The following is a 15,685-nucleotide window of genomic DNA, read 5'->3' as shown; positions in this document are numbered from 1 at the left end:
AGGTCATATGGTTCTCTCCTTCCACCATATAGTTTCCTGGGATTGAGCTCAGGTTGTTAGGTTTGGGAACAAGAACCTTTAGCCATGGAGTCATTTCATTGATCCACAAAAAAACAACTTAAAAATCATATTTCTATTATACAGGTGACCACGGTTCAGTAATGGATAACTTTCTATGGCAGATTCTTAGTTTCTACAATAAACTATGTTATGAAACTCTGTTTTTGTTTTTCAAAACTAAAACTAAGTCTTATTCTAAGTATCTGCATGAAGCTGATTAGAAACTCAATCTCAGCTACTAATCACTAGTTCATAGCCTACCTTAGTCTTTCCCAAGCAAATGATCTTAGGTCTTAGGTAGAGCAGAATATTCTGGGGACCCTCTAGGCTTAAGTCCACATAATTCACTTCTGATTAGCTCATAAGGCAAGGCCTCATGGTCCCTTAGGAACATGTAGCTCTGCAGATTTCAAAGCTACTTACAATTGGGATGCTTTCCCTACATCCCCATAAGGCACCATGCCACCATTTTTTCTTCGGAGTCCTACTAACCATCCTTCTCTATACTACTGATTGGGAATTTGAAGACTACCAAACCAGAGCCTCTGCCTTACGGAATCTTTATTCTCAGTGTTGACCTCTACTCTGCTAACCTTACAAAATGCCTTTAAGGAATCTAGAATGGTGGTTACTATCAGGTTAGTTTCACCTGGAGCATTTTATTTTATATTGTTGATACTTTCACATCTTGGGACCCTGCTCACTGTAAATACTACCCCTCTCTGGGTATCACCATGGACTAGGGAGAGGGATTCTAAGAAAGTTCCTATCTACTTTTATTTTGCAGTGGTTTGGTCTTAAATTTCTAAGGAAGTATTCAGCAAGTAAAAAAATACTTATTACATCCCAGGTACTGGGGTTTTGCCAGGGATTGGAGAAACACAAGAATGCTGTATGAAAATAGCATCAGCATTCTTTACCTAAATTTGGTAACTTACGAAAGATATGTATAAAGGGCTTAAGAGTGCAAAAAGGGAACCTGATCGAGCCTAGTAAGGTGAAAGCGAAAGGTTAGTGAGAAGATGATATTATCATTCACATGTAGAGAGGCTCCCAAACCTCAAGTGCAACCAAGATCACATTTTTGTCTCTATCAGATCAAATACCAGCTTCCCAGATGGATTGGATATTTACTATTGGCCTTTAAAGGCCTATCAGGAACCTCATTTACTTCTAGACCTGGGGCTTCAGTTTAGCTCTGATAAAGGAGGAAGATGGCGCTAGTTGTGTACACTCAAAGAACCCTTCAGTAGGGGTGGAATCTTGACAGGCATCAAAGCCAGTTCCCTGAGAAGGTCTATACAGGTTCTTGTCCTGGCTGTCTTGTATTTAATATGGTTGTTTAGAGTTAAAAACAATCTGAACATAGTTACTCTGCTCAGTTGAAATAGAGCTATTTAACAATTTAGAAACAAATTTCTTTTATTTTTTATTTTGTTTATTTATTTTTTTTATTTTCTATGTTCTTTGTTTACATTCCAAATGCTTTCCCCTTTCTTGGTTCCCCCCTCCCCATAAGTCCCATAAGCCCTCTTCCCTTTGCCCATTCCCTAGAAACAGATTGCTATGTGGTTCTACTTATATGTGTTACCTAGAGTTCCAATGCGGAATGTTGGTCATCAGAACTAGAAGAAGGAAGAGCTAGAAGAAAAGAAACTGAGAAATTTCCCTTAGGTTTTCGTTATCCAGGCATTACAATTCCTGATACTTTCTACTAAACCCTTTAATACTGGATCATGTTCCATGTCAGAGAAGACATGAAGACCTAGCTTATAGATACTTTCTTTTGTCTTTTCCACTCTTTTCCTTTGCCCCGCTCAGTCATTTCGAGTGATCGGATGTCTGAGCATAGCATGTCTGAAAAGTCTTCTCCACACAGCTTCCTCCAACAGTCATGACATCTGGTGCACATTTGTTAGGTTGTATTACAGTTCCACAAGGATCTATTTTCTTTCATTCTTTTTTGTTTCTTTATTTTGGTTTTGTCGAGACAGGGTTTCTCTGTGTAGCCTTGGCTGTCCTTGGCATGGTTTCAGTGAAGGAAGTTCTGTGACTGGGTTGGTGGTCACAGCAGTAACAGTAGCACAGGGGAAAAGCACTCAGTGGCAAGCAACTTTACACTTACAAAAGGCAACAGTGCTATATGGCATTTCTTTTGCCACAATGGAAGTAAATTCCTTTAAACTTCTCTTCTAAAGCCCTCACTTTTAGAATGTATCTGAAGTGCTAATGCATCCCCCATTTTTCCATTTGCAACATGGCTTCTTTTTTTTTTTTTTTTTTAATGTACTGCATATAGAAAAACCACCTAGTTGCCATCATCAATCATGGCTTTTCTGGAGACTTTTTAATGTTCTCAGCTACAACAACCACCGAAGCACATAGTTATTTAAAATGACAAATGAAAAGAAGCATATTCCATTATAAATCTCTAAGACAAGATTCAGGCACATGTTACTTCTTACTTTATTTCTTTGTAGTTGGTGGAGTGTGTTCAAGTCTGTGGATTCTGATATCCCACCATGTATGACCAGGATTTCATTGTCAATAATTGTACCAATTGGGAGCCAGGTATAGACTTCTTCCAAGACTTGTAAGATTTTTTTCCCATGTAGCTGTAAGTAAGAGCTTTAGTCAGTTTTATTTTTCTGATTTGTCCAGTTAAGTGAATAGTCTCAATATATAGATCAAAAGCAAGTTTTCATGCCAACTGAAGGAAGCCATCGACCAACTAGCAAGTATTTAGCATGGAAATATTTTAATTCGGTATTTTTGATACTTTGATATCCTGGAGTCTTATTCATGGAGGAGACTACCCCGTCATGGCTAATTTCTAGAGATCTTTTTTTTTCCCGCTCCAGCCCCACTGTCTCAGGCCCCACTAGCTTCTGCCCTGCTCACTCAGCTTTCACGTGTAAACCAACTATTTCAGATTCCATACTTCCAAGGAATTTTCTTCTTAAATTTTAAATGTATTTAATTTTATTTTGTGTGCATTGGTGTTTTGCCTGCATGTATGTCTATGTGAGAGTGCCATATCTTGGAGTTACAGACAGTTGTGAGCTGCCGTGTGTAGGTGTGTGTGTGTGTGTATGTGTGTGTGTGTGCTAGGATTTGAACCTGGGTCCTCTGGAAGGAGCAGTGAGTACCCTAACCACTGGGCCATCTCTCCAGTCTGTTGCCCTAAGCGTTGTCCGTAATTTCTTCTGGCTCCACCTGACTCTCTCTCTCTGACTCTGATAATTCCCTGTGTACTATCCCTAATTTGGTAAACCATGTCTCCTGCATGTAGGTAGCTGAATAAAACTCCCTCCTTCATATTGGACATTTCTCTCTCTGTCTGTTGCACTAAACCTGAGTAAGAAACCCTGGGTATGTATGTTTAAAGCAATGCAATATGTTTATATCAATGCTGAAAGGGATCAAAGAACCACAGTGAAAAAGAAGATCTAAGATTCTATCATGGTGAGGGCTCCTGCTGTGCTTATTATTTTATTGGCACGAATTCTAATTAGTCAGCCCATCACCCTTCCTAAACCAACAGTCTGGTCTTCGTTGGCTCTTTTTATTTTTTTCCATGGCAAAACTAGTACAAATCTTACCTTGTATTTCTGTAAAATTTCTTTTGTGAAGCCATACCTGAAAGCAGATTTTAAACCATTAATTATTGCAAAAAGGAAAGCCATTGATGTGTCACTATTACCAAATAGTAGGAACTCAAGAAAGCATAAACTTAAGTTGAAATACTTAATCAGAGTCTTTTCAGAGAATTGGGAGAAAGAACAAAAGCAACTAATGGCACCATCTCTACTCTCAAGAAGCCTAGGTGGGGCAAGAAAATAGATAGTTAGCCAAGGAAGAGGTGGCCTCCGCCTTTAATCCCAGCCCTCTGGGTGGCAGAGGCAGGCGGATCTCTGAGTTCGAGGCCAGCCTAGTCTACAGAGTGAGTTCCAGGACAGCCAGGGCTACACAGAGAAACCCTGTCTCAAAACACCCCCCCCCCAAAAAAAACAAACAAAAATAAAGGAAAATAGATCCTTGTGGAACTGTAATAACTGTAACCTAACAAATGTGCAAATGTGCACCCTGGGCTCTGTAAAGGCTACAAGTATTTTGAGACAGATGTCATGACTGTTGGAGGAAGCTATGTGGAGAAGAATTTTCATGTAGATAGCATTGCTCAGACATCCGATCACTCGAAATGACTGAGCAGGGCAAAGGAAAAGAGTGGAAAAGACAAAACAAAACATCTAAGGTACGCTGGGTCTTCAAGTCTTCTCTGAAATGGAATGTGATTCAGTGAATGGTATTAAAGGGTTTAATAGAAAGTATTGAGAATTGTAATGCCTGGATAACAGATACCTACGTTTTCTTGCTTTAGGATAATATTGAATACCGTTTTCATGTAGGCCTGCAGGGACTGACACTTGATATGCCAGTCCTTGAGTCTGCCTCCCTGCCTCCCAAGTGCTGGGATTAAAGGCGTGCAGCACCACGTGTACTCTTTGTCTCAACAGGTAATATAGGAACAAAGCACACAGTCCCTATTGCCACACAAACCACATCATGTCAGGTTTCTCCAGTGTGACACTATACATTTTAAGATAAATTCTTTCCCTGTACTCATCAAAGGTGTCACACTGTTAGACTACTATCATCTTGTCATCTGTGGTGCTCTGAGTGAGAATGAGCTCAATAGGCTCATATAGTTGAAGGTTTGGTTCCCAGTTCGTGCACCGGTTAGGAACTGTAGCCCTGTTGGAGAAGGCATGTCAGTGGGGGTTGGTTTTGAGGCTTCAAAAGCCAAAGCAAGGCCCATTCTTTTTTGTCTTTCTCTGTCTCTGTCTATCTCTCTGTCTCTTTCTCTCTAGTATCTCTGTGTATCTCTGTGTCTCTGTTTCTCTCAGTGTATCTCTCTCTGTCTCTCTGTATGTCTCCGTCCCTCCATCCCTCCCTCTCTTCTTTCCTCCCTCCCTGTCTGCCTGCCTGCCTGCCCCTTGTGGGTAAGCTCTAAGTTCCAGCACAACAGCGTCTGGCTTGCCACCATGCTTCCCAACATGATGGTCACCGACTCAGTGTCTGAAACTGTAAACAAGCTCCTAATTAAATGTCTTCCTTTGTCAGTTGTCTTGGTCATGCTGTAGAATGTCTTGCTCATGTCTTGGTTAGCAATTGAAAAGCAAGACGACATCCTTACCTTTCCAGACTTCTCAGAAACACTAACTCTAATTGGCTGAACCATACTTTTAGAAAACTTCCTCCCATCCATTCTATGACAGTAAACTTTCACAGTATTCTATAACCTCACAAGTTTTCTTCTTCCACATAAGCATCATTATTAGAATTCTTCCTGATTCTGTCCTAGGCCATCCCTTCTCTTCACATTCTTCCTCAGTACCCTCACTTCTGCCCAGTCAGTGTTTCAATTACTGTCTAGTGTCAATACTATAGGGTAATACTCCAGGTTACACCTCATATCTATCTCTGGACTGATACTCAATAATACACCAAAAAAACTATCCGAGACTATGTCCATTCCCTTTCAGAATGATGCTGTTATGCTTTTAAACTCATGCCTATCCATCCTTGATTAATCCTTCTTTCAAGGCCTCCATATCAAGTTACTGAGCCCTGAACTATTATCACCCAAAGTCTTCTTAAATCTATATTGCCTTCTCCATTGCCCATTGTACTAGTCTAAATGGGAAGCTACCATTTCTTCAGCTCTTTCCTAATTGACATCCTTGTATTCACTCTTGCCCCTCTTTCTTCAATGATATTCTTATCCTTAGATACATGCCCATATTCCTTCATGACACTCAACCATCTTTTACATCTCCAACCCTACCAAGCACTGTCTTAGTTGGCCCTCTATTGCTGTGATAAAGCACCATGACCGAAGGCAACTTGGAGAGTTTTTTTTTCTAACTTCCATTCTCCAATCACAGTCCATCATGATGGAAACTCAGAAACCTGGCTGCACAGTATAGAATATCACTGTTTACTGGCTTGCTCTCCATCATTTGCTCAGCCTTTCTTCTTATAGCACTCATGTATAGGGTTCTGATAATACATGTAGATTGTTGTTCTTCATAGGTTTTGTTTTGTTTTGTTTTGTTTTTTTTGCATTTTGCTTTTATACCTTGGGAATTAGATCTGAAACTCTGTACTTGAGTCAGGTGTTGAGACTGCTCAGAAGACAAAAGTGATCTGCTGAGCTTTTATCACAGCACCCAAAAGCTTAGGACCCAATGCATGAGATATTACATAATCTCTATTTTCTAGAACAAATTGAATTCTTTTTTCCATAAAAAGAAAAGAAAAAGAAGGGAACATTTATTACCTACTGTGCCTTTCAGACAGAATTCTTAAACCATTTAATCAGTCATTATCCCTCAAATCTCCAGTGACTCACACAGTTCAAATACTATGTTACAGCTGTTCTCAAAAATGTTTATGAACAACTAGGCTAGAAGCAATTACCAGGACACAGAAAATACACATACCAATGTAAAATGTTGTGCCAGCTTCTGAGACAGATTTTTAGCAAGCTATGAGAAGCAACAGAAACTCCTGTCTAATTCTGCTTTAAACCATCCCTACCTGACCTAACATGACTACCCAGCATGCAATTTGAAATGCAAAGGGTAGGCATGGCAGAAAAAAGAACATAAGAAAAAGGAGGAGGAAACACAGGACTGGACGAAGTCAGAGGAGAGCTTCAAAGCACCTGAAACTTACCTAAAAGACTGGGGTTAATAAACAAGGATGAGGACTTGGAGATTTTCCTTATGATTCATCTTAGCCTTCTATACAGCTTCACCTACACCTGTCAACTGTGAACTCAAAGCAGCAGCAGTTTCAGAGTGGAAATTAAAGAAGAAGTCTAAAATGCACGCTACCTCAGGTTCATCATAAAGTCTTCATGGTTCCCTCTATTGAGGTGCAGGTCAGTGGGGTAGACAAGAAAACAAACCAGCAGGATCATTAGGATCTCCATGGAATTGTTTCCTCGATCTACAAAATCACCATTAAAAACATACGGATTGGTCCCTGAAGGCAGCCCATTCTGTGGAGAGAAAGGGAAGAAAGCAAGCTGTCAAAAGAATGTCAAAGTTATGTGTTTGTTCCTGTTGAAACAGAAGAGAGGCCAATCACTTTTCCACTGGGATGAACCTGCCTACTGGCTTGAGCTTCTTCTGGGGGCAGTTACCTGCAAGGGGCCTGGGACCAAAGAATGAGCCCAGGACAGCGCTATTTCACAAGAGATGGGGATTGTTTACTCTACTCTACACGTACCATGAGGTTTCTCTGAAGGAAGCTAGGATTTGCCCCGCCAAAATCAGAATATATTGTATGAAAACAATCCAGTAAGAAAGAAACACACGCTGTTACTACCAAAAGAGAATGCATAGTCCCATGCTGCCCTTGTCTCTGAAAACAGGGAGACCTTCACACACACACACAAACCCACTAACCTAACATCCAAGCGTTTTTCATTCAAAGGTCCTATACTAAACTTTATTCTCTCAATTTTCAAAATGACAATATATTCCTTTGCAGGTCACCTGTGATAATGGACATGCAAGAACTCAGGCAATGGGACAATGCTATAGGTATACTAGTGGGCAGATATAAACACATGTGGTAACTTTACCCACTATATATTCTGACTTACTGATGACTGGGCCATATCATCATCTATCATCTATTTTGAGTATTACTTTTGAGTATGTATGTATATTTGTATGTATGTATGTATGTATGTATGTATTGTTAAGAGGATACTTATAAAAACAATATTTTTAAATTCTTCTTTTGTCGGATTTCAAACTATGTAACAAAAACTTACTCCTTTATAGTTAGCATTTTAAATCATACATTTCAATATAAAAAGCTTTATAACACATGACTTAGGAATTCCAAAAATCAGTTCCACAGTGTAACATATTCTGAAGGTAAGCGAGGGAAGGAAGCAGTGGCATATTGTAATCACATGATTAACATCACAGTCCAGCTCCAGGTATACTATAGTTTTCACTGAGAAAGCTAACCTTTTCTTCATCTGCAAAATGGGAATGATACCCTCATTAATTACCATGCAATATTTGGGCACTGAATATTATATGTACATAAGATTCCATGCAAACTATAAACACAAAGACATTCATTACATCAGGATGTCTATGTTACTTCTAATTTTAAGATTATACTACTTTACATTCTCTTAATAGGGTTTATATGGTATAAACTGTTTATATGGTATAAACATGAGTTATAGTTATCAAAACTTACAGAAGAGAGGAGGATTCTGTGCCTCTTAAATTCTTTCTTTTCCCAGCCTTGGGATGCTTGGAATAAACAGCTGAGAGGACTGGCAGATTCTAAAAAATGTACAGGCTCTGAAAGGAGCTAAGGAATTAGCAGCAGAGTGTCCTGAGACAAGGACGTGGAAGGACCAACCCTGAAGGGACTGAAGGAACCCAGGGCAATACTGGTTGGGGTTTATGGAATGTTGGATCTTAAAAGGAAAAATGTGGGAAGATAGATATATATATATATATATATATATATATATATATATATATATATATATATATATAATAAAAGGTTTTTTAAATCATGGGAAGTCCTGGAGAGATGGCTCAGCAGTTAAAAACAAATACTGAATAATAGAGACCAACAACTGGACAGTGTGCAGAGAGTGAGACCTTGAAACACTCTGCTAAATGGGACATCTTCATCAACCCCCTCCCCTAGGGCTTAGGGAATCCTGCAGGAGACAGAAGTATTGTAAGAGTCAGAGGGGATGAAGGACACCAAGGAAATATAACCTACTAACATAACAGGACTAATGCACACATGAATTCACAAGAGTTTGTGGCAACATGCCAGGGTCTGTACATGTCCAAGCTAGATGGCATTCTAGCACTGAGATGGGGAAGTGGACATCAGCTCCCATCCATAACCAAGAAGCTACCCCCGGGTTGGCAACTCCTTACGAAGGAAAGATTCATTTTCTCCATTGGAATGTCACTGGGTATGCTGGATGGTTTTGTGTGTCAGCTTGACACAGAGTCATCAGGGAAGAAGGAGTGTCACTTGAGAAAATTCTTCCATGAGATCTAATTGTAAGGCATTTTCTAAATTAGTGATAAGTGGGGATGGGCCAGCCCATGGTGCCATTCCTGGGCTGGTGATCCTGGGTTCTATATGAGAGCAGGCGGAGCAAACGATAGAGAGTAAGCCAGTTAGCAACATGGCCTCTGCATCATCTTCTGCTTCCAGGTTCTAGCCCTGGTTGAGTTTCTGTCCAGACTAATGATGGACTATGATCTGGAAGTATACGCCAAATAAATCCTGTTTCTCTCAAACTTCCTTTTTGGTCATGGTGTTTTGTCACACCAATAGAAACTCTACTAAGACACTGGGTATAAACTACAGTTAAGGGTAGGCCTTAAGCCCAGCAGTAGATGGCCAATAAAAACAAACTCAGTGATTTTCTAGATTTTTTTTTGTTTCATATTGCTTTGTTAGGGAAATTTTTACTTCATTGGATTTTCTGCTTATATATTATGATTTCTGATTTTGTGCTTTTATGGGTTTTTGTTTGTTTTTCTGGTTTATGTTCTGTGTGTGTGTGTGTGTGTGTGTGTGTGTGTCTGTGTTTCTCATGCTTTTTCTTTTTTTCTTATTCTATATTCCTTTTTTGTGTTTGTTTTCTAAAGAGATAGAAAAAAGGCATAGAGTTGGGTGGGTTAGGAGGTAGGGAGGCTCTAGGAGATGAGGGAGGGGAAACTATGATAAGAATATATTATATGAAAAAGTTGTCTTCAATAAAGACAAAAGTATAAATACTTCTGATCCAGAGGATCCAAATTCTGGTCCCAGCACCCACATATGGTGACTGACAACTACTGCAACTCTAGCTTCAGGGGAATCTGATATCTCTGACCTTCAAGGGCACCTGGGTTCAACAGCATAGACACACAGATACAAACACACACTGAGACATACAAAAGATACACACACAGATACACATGAGGCCTTGTGAAGAAACAAAAAGAAAGAACAAAGGAATGAAGGAAAATAAAAAGAAAGGAAAGGAAGAAAGATAGGGGGTAGGAAGGAAGGGAGGAGAAAGGAAGACAGGGAGGGAGGGAGATAGAGAAAGATCAAAACCAAACAAAGAAAACTAATATGCTAATAATAGGCATTCCATGATCACAAAAAAGGAAATAATTAAAATAATACTGAAAGGAATTTTCAATGGCTAAAAGACTTCAAGAGCTGGAGAGATGGCTTGGTGGTTAAGAGAGTTTGTCAGTCTTGTAGAGGAGCCAGCACCCACATTGGGTGTCTCACAACAACCTGTAACTCCTGAACCAGAGAATCCAATGCCTTCTTCTGGGCTTCATAGATATCTACACTTATGTGCATATACACACATGTGCAGGTACACATAAAGATTTATTTATTTATGTGATTACTCAGACACACCAGAAGAGGGCATCAGATCCCATTACAGATGGTTGTGAGCTACATTGTGGTTGCTGGGCATTGAATTCAGGACCTCTGGAAGAGCGGTCAGTGCTCTTAACTGTTGAGACGTCTCTCTAGCACCAAATGCATTTTAAAATGAATTTTCAGTTTGATGTTTGAAAGAGCTCATGAATGAGAAGCATAATAGAGGAGAAATTCCATTACCAGAAATAGGTCTTAAAATATGCCAATGACAGGTGATGGGGGAGGGGAGAAGAATCAGCCTAGTAGTATACTTATCATCTGAAGTAGAGAAAGGCAGAAGATGGTAGAATAAAATCTATAAATTAAACAGAAAAATGGACTATGAGACAATAATTCTATATACAACAAAGACATCATTACTATCTAAGAATAGTTGGGAAATAATTGCAAATATGTAAGGGTTCAAAAGTTCTTCATACTAGAATAAGAATATGTAGTAGTTTAGTAGCACAAAAGCAATGAGCATGTATGCATGTACATGAAACAGTTTCAGATGCAAGGAACAAACAAGTAGACAATACAAAGTCACTGGGTTCAATGTGCTTGCATATGTTTCACAAAGGAAAGCATCCAACAAAATACTCCAGCCAAGTTACAATAGTAACAGTTTAAAAGTCTTCAAGCCAAGGAAGGACTACAGGGAAAGAATCCAATTGTCAAGTTAGGCTTCAAATATATTAATAAATATGAATCAATATGAAATTGTCAAGATTGCATTTAAGTACTAAGCAAGAATTCTAGAAACAGAAGAGGAAATTGTTTAAAATTACAAATACTATATATTGTTTAGATTAAATATACAGAAATTAATAAAGTTCACGGTCTAAAAAGTAGGGCTGGGGATGTAGACTGCTAGCTTAGCATGCATGAAAACCTAGCACTGCATAAAGCTGAACATGATGGCAGTCACCAGAAATTTCAGCACTTGAGACATGGAAACAGGAGAATCAGATATTCAAAGTCATCCTCAGCTGCATAGAAAGTTCAAAGATGGCCTAAGCTATATAACATGAAACCTGGCCTGGTATATAAGTAAGTAAGTAAGTAAGTAAGTAAGTATATAGCATAAGAAATTGATGTTTTACTGAATAAATGGGAATCATGGTGTGCTAGTTAGATTCATGTCAACTTGATACAAGGTAGTTATAGTAGAGGACAGAAAATGCCTCCATAAGATCAGTCTATAGGCAAGCCTGTAGGATATTTTCTTAGTGATCAGTAGGAGAGGACCTAGCTCATTGTGGGTAGTGCCATCCTTGGGTTGGTGGTCCTAGGTTCTATAAGAAAGCAGGTTGAGGAGAGGCCCTTGGTCCTGTGAAGGCTTGATGCCCCAGTGTAGGGGAATGCCAGGACAGGAGTGGGTTGGGGGGATGGGGGAGTACCCTCATAGAAGCAGGGGGAGTGAGAATGGGATAAAGGGTTTCTGGAGGAGAAACTGGGAAAGAGAATAACATTTGAAATGCAAATAAATAAAATATCCAATTAAAAAAAAAGAAAGCAGGTTGAGCAAGCCATGAGGAGCAAGCCAATAAGCAGTACCCCTCCACCATTTCTGCGTCAGCTCCTGCCTCCAGGTTTCTGCCCTATTTGAGTTCCTGTCCCAACTTTCCTGATACTAGTATCAATACTCTGTTATGTCTGCAGACAGCAGTCTAGTATAACTGTCCTCTGAGAGGCTACACCCAGCAGCTGACCGAAACAGATGCAGAGATCCATAGTTAAAGGTTAGACAGAGTTTGGGGAGTGTTGTGGAAGAGTTGGGGGGAAAGATTGAGGGCCCCGGAGTGGATAGGGACTTCATAAGCAAACCAAGAGAGTCAACTAACCTGGACCCTTGGGGCATCATATGGACTGAATCAACACACACACACACACACACACACACACTATGCCCCATGGTCTTTATGCATTCCTCCAACAACTAAGAGGGGGCTGTCCCTGACTCTGTTACTTGTTTGTGGATCATGTATCCCTAACAGGGCAGCCTTGTCTGGCCTCAGTGGGAGATTATTTGCCTAGTTTTGCAGTGTCTTCATGACTCAGAGTGGGTGTAGCTAGACTAGGAAGGAGGGGCATGTAGTCTCAGAGTAGACAAGGCTAGATCCAGAGTAGGCAGGGCTAGATCCAGAGTAGGCAGGCCTAGACTCCGAGTAGGCAGGGCTAGACTCAGAGTAGACTAAGCTTAGACTAAGGGCACTTTCTCAGAGGAGAAGGGGAGGGGGAAGGGGCAAAGGGGTGTGTGGGGGGACTGGAAGGGGGGCTGTGATTGGGATGTAAAGTGGATAAATAAATAAATAAATAAATGGAGAAAAAAGAAAGATCACTAAAACAACCCAAAGAAAGAGAAAACCAAAGCAAAATAGTAAAGAAGAATAAAAGAAAAATTCAAACATGCAAATGAGTTAAATTTTTACATTAAAATATGAAAGATGTAGTAAAACAAAACTTCAAGTAAATGTTATTCCTTAAAAAGCATATAAATGGATTAGAGATGATTGCAAACAAATAAATACAACAGAGAAGACAAAGCTGGAAAGAGTAACAGGAAACAAAATGGAATTTAAGATTAAGATATTAACTGGGTGTTGTGTAATACATCTATAATCCTAGCACTGGGAAGGCAGAGGCAGAAGGACACAAGTTTTAGGCTAACTTTGTCTACAGAGCAAGTTCAAGGTCAGCCTGAGCAACATAAGCAAGACACTGTCTCAAAAAGAGATGATAGTAGCAATATCCCCGAGTGGTACAATACTTGCCTAGCAAGCAGAAGGTATGATTCCCTAAGACCAGGAAAATAAAATAAAATATTTAACAGCATCAGAGCATTTCATCATAACATGTTAAAAAGCCCTTTATAAGACTCAGTGAAGCAGTATTTGGCAAAACCAGAACGGGGAAGTGGGAAGGGGTGGGTGGGAGGACAGGGGGAGAGAAGGGGGCTTATGGGTCTTTCGGGGAGTGGGGGGGCTAAAAAAGGGGAAATCATTTGAAATGTAAATAAAAAATATATCGAATAAAATTGGAGGAAGAAGGTTACTAGTTAAAAAAAAAAGAATCTACATTTCGTGAACTTGTAATCACCATCCAAAGAAGAAATATTTGCTCCATATTCTAATCACAAGTAGAAGAATAAACCGTTTAAAACTACAAAAGTGGGGATGGAGAGATGGCTCAGTGGTTAAGAACACTTGCTGCTCTCCCAGAGGTCCTGAGTTTAATTCCCAGCAACCACATGGTGGCTCACAACCATCTGTAATGGAATCTGATTCCTTCTTCTGGAGTGTCTGAGGACAGTGTACTTATATCAAACAAATAAATCTTAAAAAAAAAAAAAACCTAATGGTTGGAGATTTAGCTCAGCGGTAGAGTGCTTGACTAGCAAGTACAAGGCCCTGGGTTCGGTCCTCAGCTCTGAAGAAAAAAAAAGAAAAAAAAAACCCACAACCTATAAAGGTGGTGAATATCCATGTTGAATTATTGCTTAAAATAACCTCCATAAATTCTTGACACTCCTTTTTAAAAGGTAAAGTCTAATTTTCTTCGCCTTGAGTGAGATAGACTTAATGACCTGCTTCTGGAAACAGACATAGAAGTAGAAGTGATTGCATGAAACTTTAAAGACTTAAGTCATAGAGGACACAGCAGCGTCCTACTATTTTCCCTTAGGTTACTGACTTTGGGGGACACTAACTGCTATTGTCATGAGAATGCTCAGCCAGCCATGTGGAGAGGCCCATGAGTTTAGGTAGGAAATGAAATGCTCTACCTAGATGCATATGAGTTAGCCAGATCTTTTCATACACTGTACTCATACATAAAATAAATAAATAAAATCTTAAAAAAAGATTTGAAGATTTATTTTATTTTATGTGTATAAGTGTTTATATGTATATATTATATATTTATACTTTAATATAAACTTTACTAGATATAAGGAAGTTTTTACAAATACAATATAACTAATTTTTCAGATGTTCATGCAAATTTTGTGAAAATTAGCTTCACACTTGGCCCACAAGAAATCTTTAATACATGCCGGGCAGTGGTGGTGCACACCTTTAATACCAGCATTGGGAGGCAGAGGCAGGCGGATTTCTGAGTTCAAGGCCAGCCTGGTCTACAGAATGATCCAGGACAGCCAGGACTATACAGAGAAACCCTGTCTCAAAAAACAAACAAACAAAAAGAAATCTTTAATACATTCAAACTGAAAAATATCTCATAGGACATTTTTCTTATATCAAAATCCAATAAGATTTGGAATAAATAATAAAATATGGCTAGAAAAATTCTTGCTCCATGAATTAAGATTCTTAGAAATTAACAGCTGGAGTCTTGATAAGCAGTGGATCAAAGAAAAAAATTAAAGATTTGTATTTTCCATGAGGGCTAAGGGGAAGGCTCTGTGAGTAAGCAGGAGGAGCTGTGTTCAAATTCTCAAACACTCATTAAAGACTGGTGTGGAGGTAATGGTCTCCACCACACTAGGAGGCAGAGACAGTAAAACAATAGGAGACGGAGACAGGAAAATAGTAAGCATCACATTCTTTGTAAGACCTTGTCTCAAAATACCATGTGGAAAGTAATAAAGACAGACACTAATGTCAACCTTTAGCTTTCATATATGCCAGCAGGAGTGCACACACATGCATTCATGCATGAATGCACCCCACACATACATATGCAGACAGGAAACCAATTCCTCACCCCACCCCCACCATTTACAAAAAAGAAATCTTAAACATATACTGACCTCTTCTTAAGTTAAGCCTTTCAAGGCAATGACTTCAAAGCCTGGCAAGATTTATTTGGATATATATCTGTCTTGCTGGTTTAGAATTAGTCAAATTATTTTGCATAATCTAAGTTAGAACACATTTTAGTCTTCAAATAATAAGACAGCTAAGTCTCCTGTGACATGAGTTTCTGGGCTCTTTAGGCTCCTGCTACTGAGATTTCCCTTAGTTCCTTTCAAAGGAGCAAAAACTCTTCACTCAGCTCCAGCAAATTCAGATTTACACTGCAGTTAATAAGTAAAACATCATTTATGACATGGATATTAAGCCAAAAATTATAGAAAACCCAGGGTAACCACAAT

The 15,685-nt window shown here is 39.3% G+C and overlaps 1 protein-coding gene across 1 annotated transcript in view; it reads right to left on the bottom strand.

Annotated features, from left to right (window-relative positions):
• Window positions 1–15,685, bottom strand: part of Ppef1 (protein phosphatase with EF-hand domain 1) — a 63,405-nt gene that overhangs the window by 12,785 nt on the left and 34,935 nt on the right. The window contains exons 7-9 of the mRNA XM_052170205.1: window positions 6,963–7,129; window positions 3,663–3,699; window positions 2,526–2,675 (exon numbers count right to left, since the gene is read on the bottom strand). Coding sequence (XP_052026165.1) covers window positions 2,526–2,675; window positions 3,663–3,699; window positions 6,963–7,129 — 354 coding nt within the window. The remainder of the gene's footprint in view (window positions 1–2,525; window positions 2,676–3,662; window positions 3,700–6,962; window positions 7,130–15,685) is intronic.

The sequence above is a fragment of the Apodemus sylvaticus genome, chromosome X (assembly GCF_947179515.1).
Source record: "Apodemus sylvaticus chromosome X, mApoSyl1.1, whole genome shotgun sequence".
Classification (NCBI taxonomy): domain Eukaryota; kingdom Metazoa; phylum Chordata; class Mammalia; order Rodentia; family Muridae; genus Apodemus; species Apodemus sylvaticus.
The sequence above is the reverse complement of the archived record's forward strand: the minus strand, read 5'-3'. Positions and strand labels throughout refer to the sequence as shown.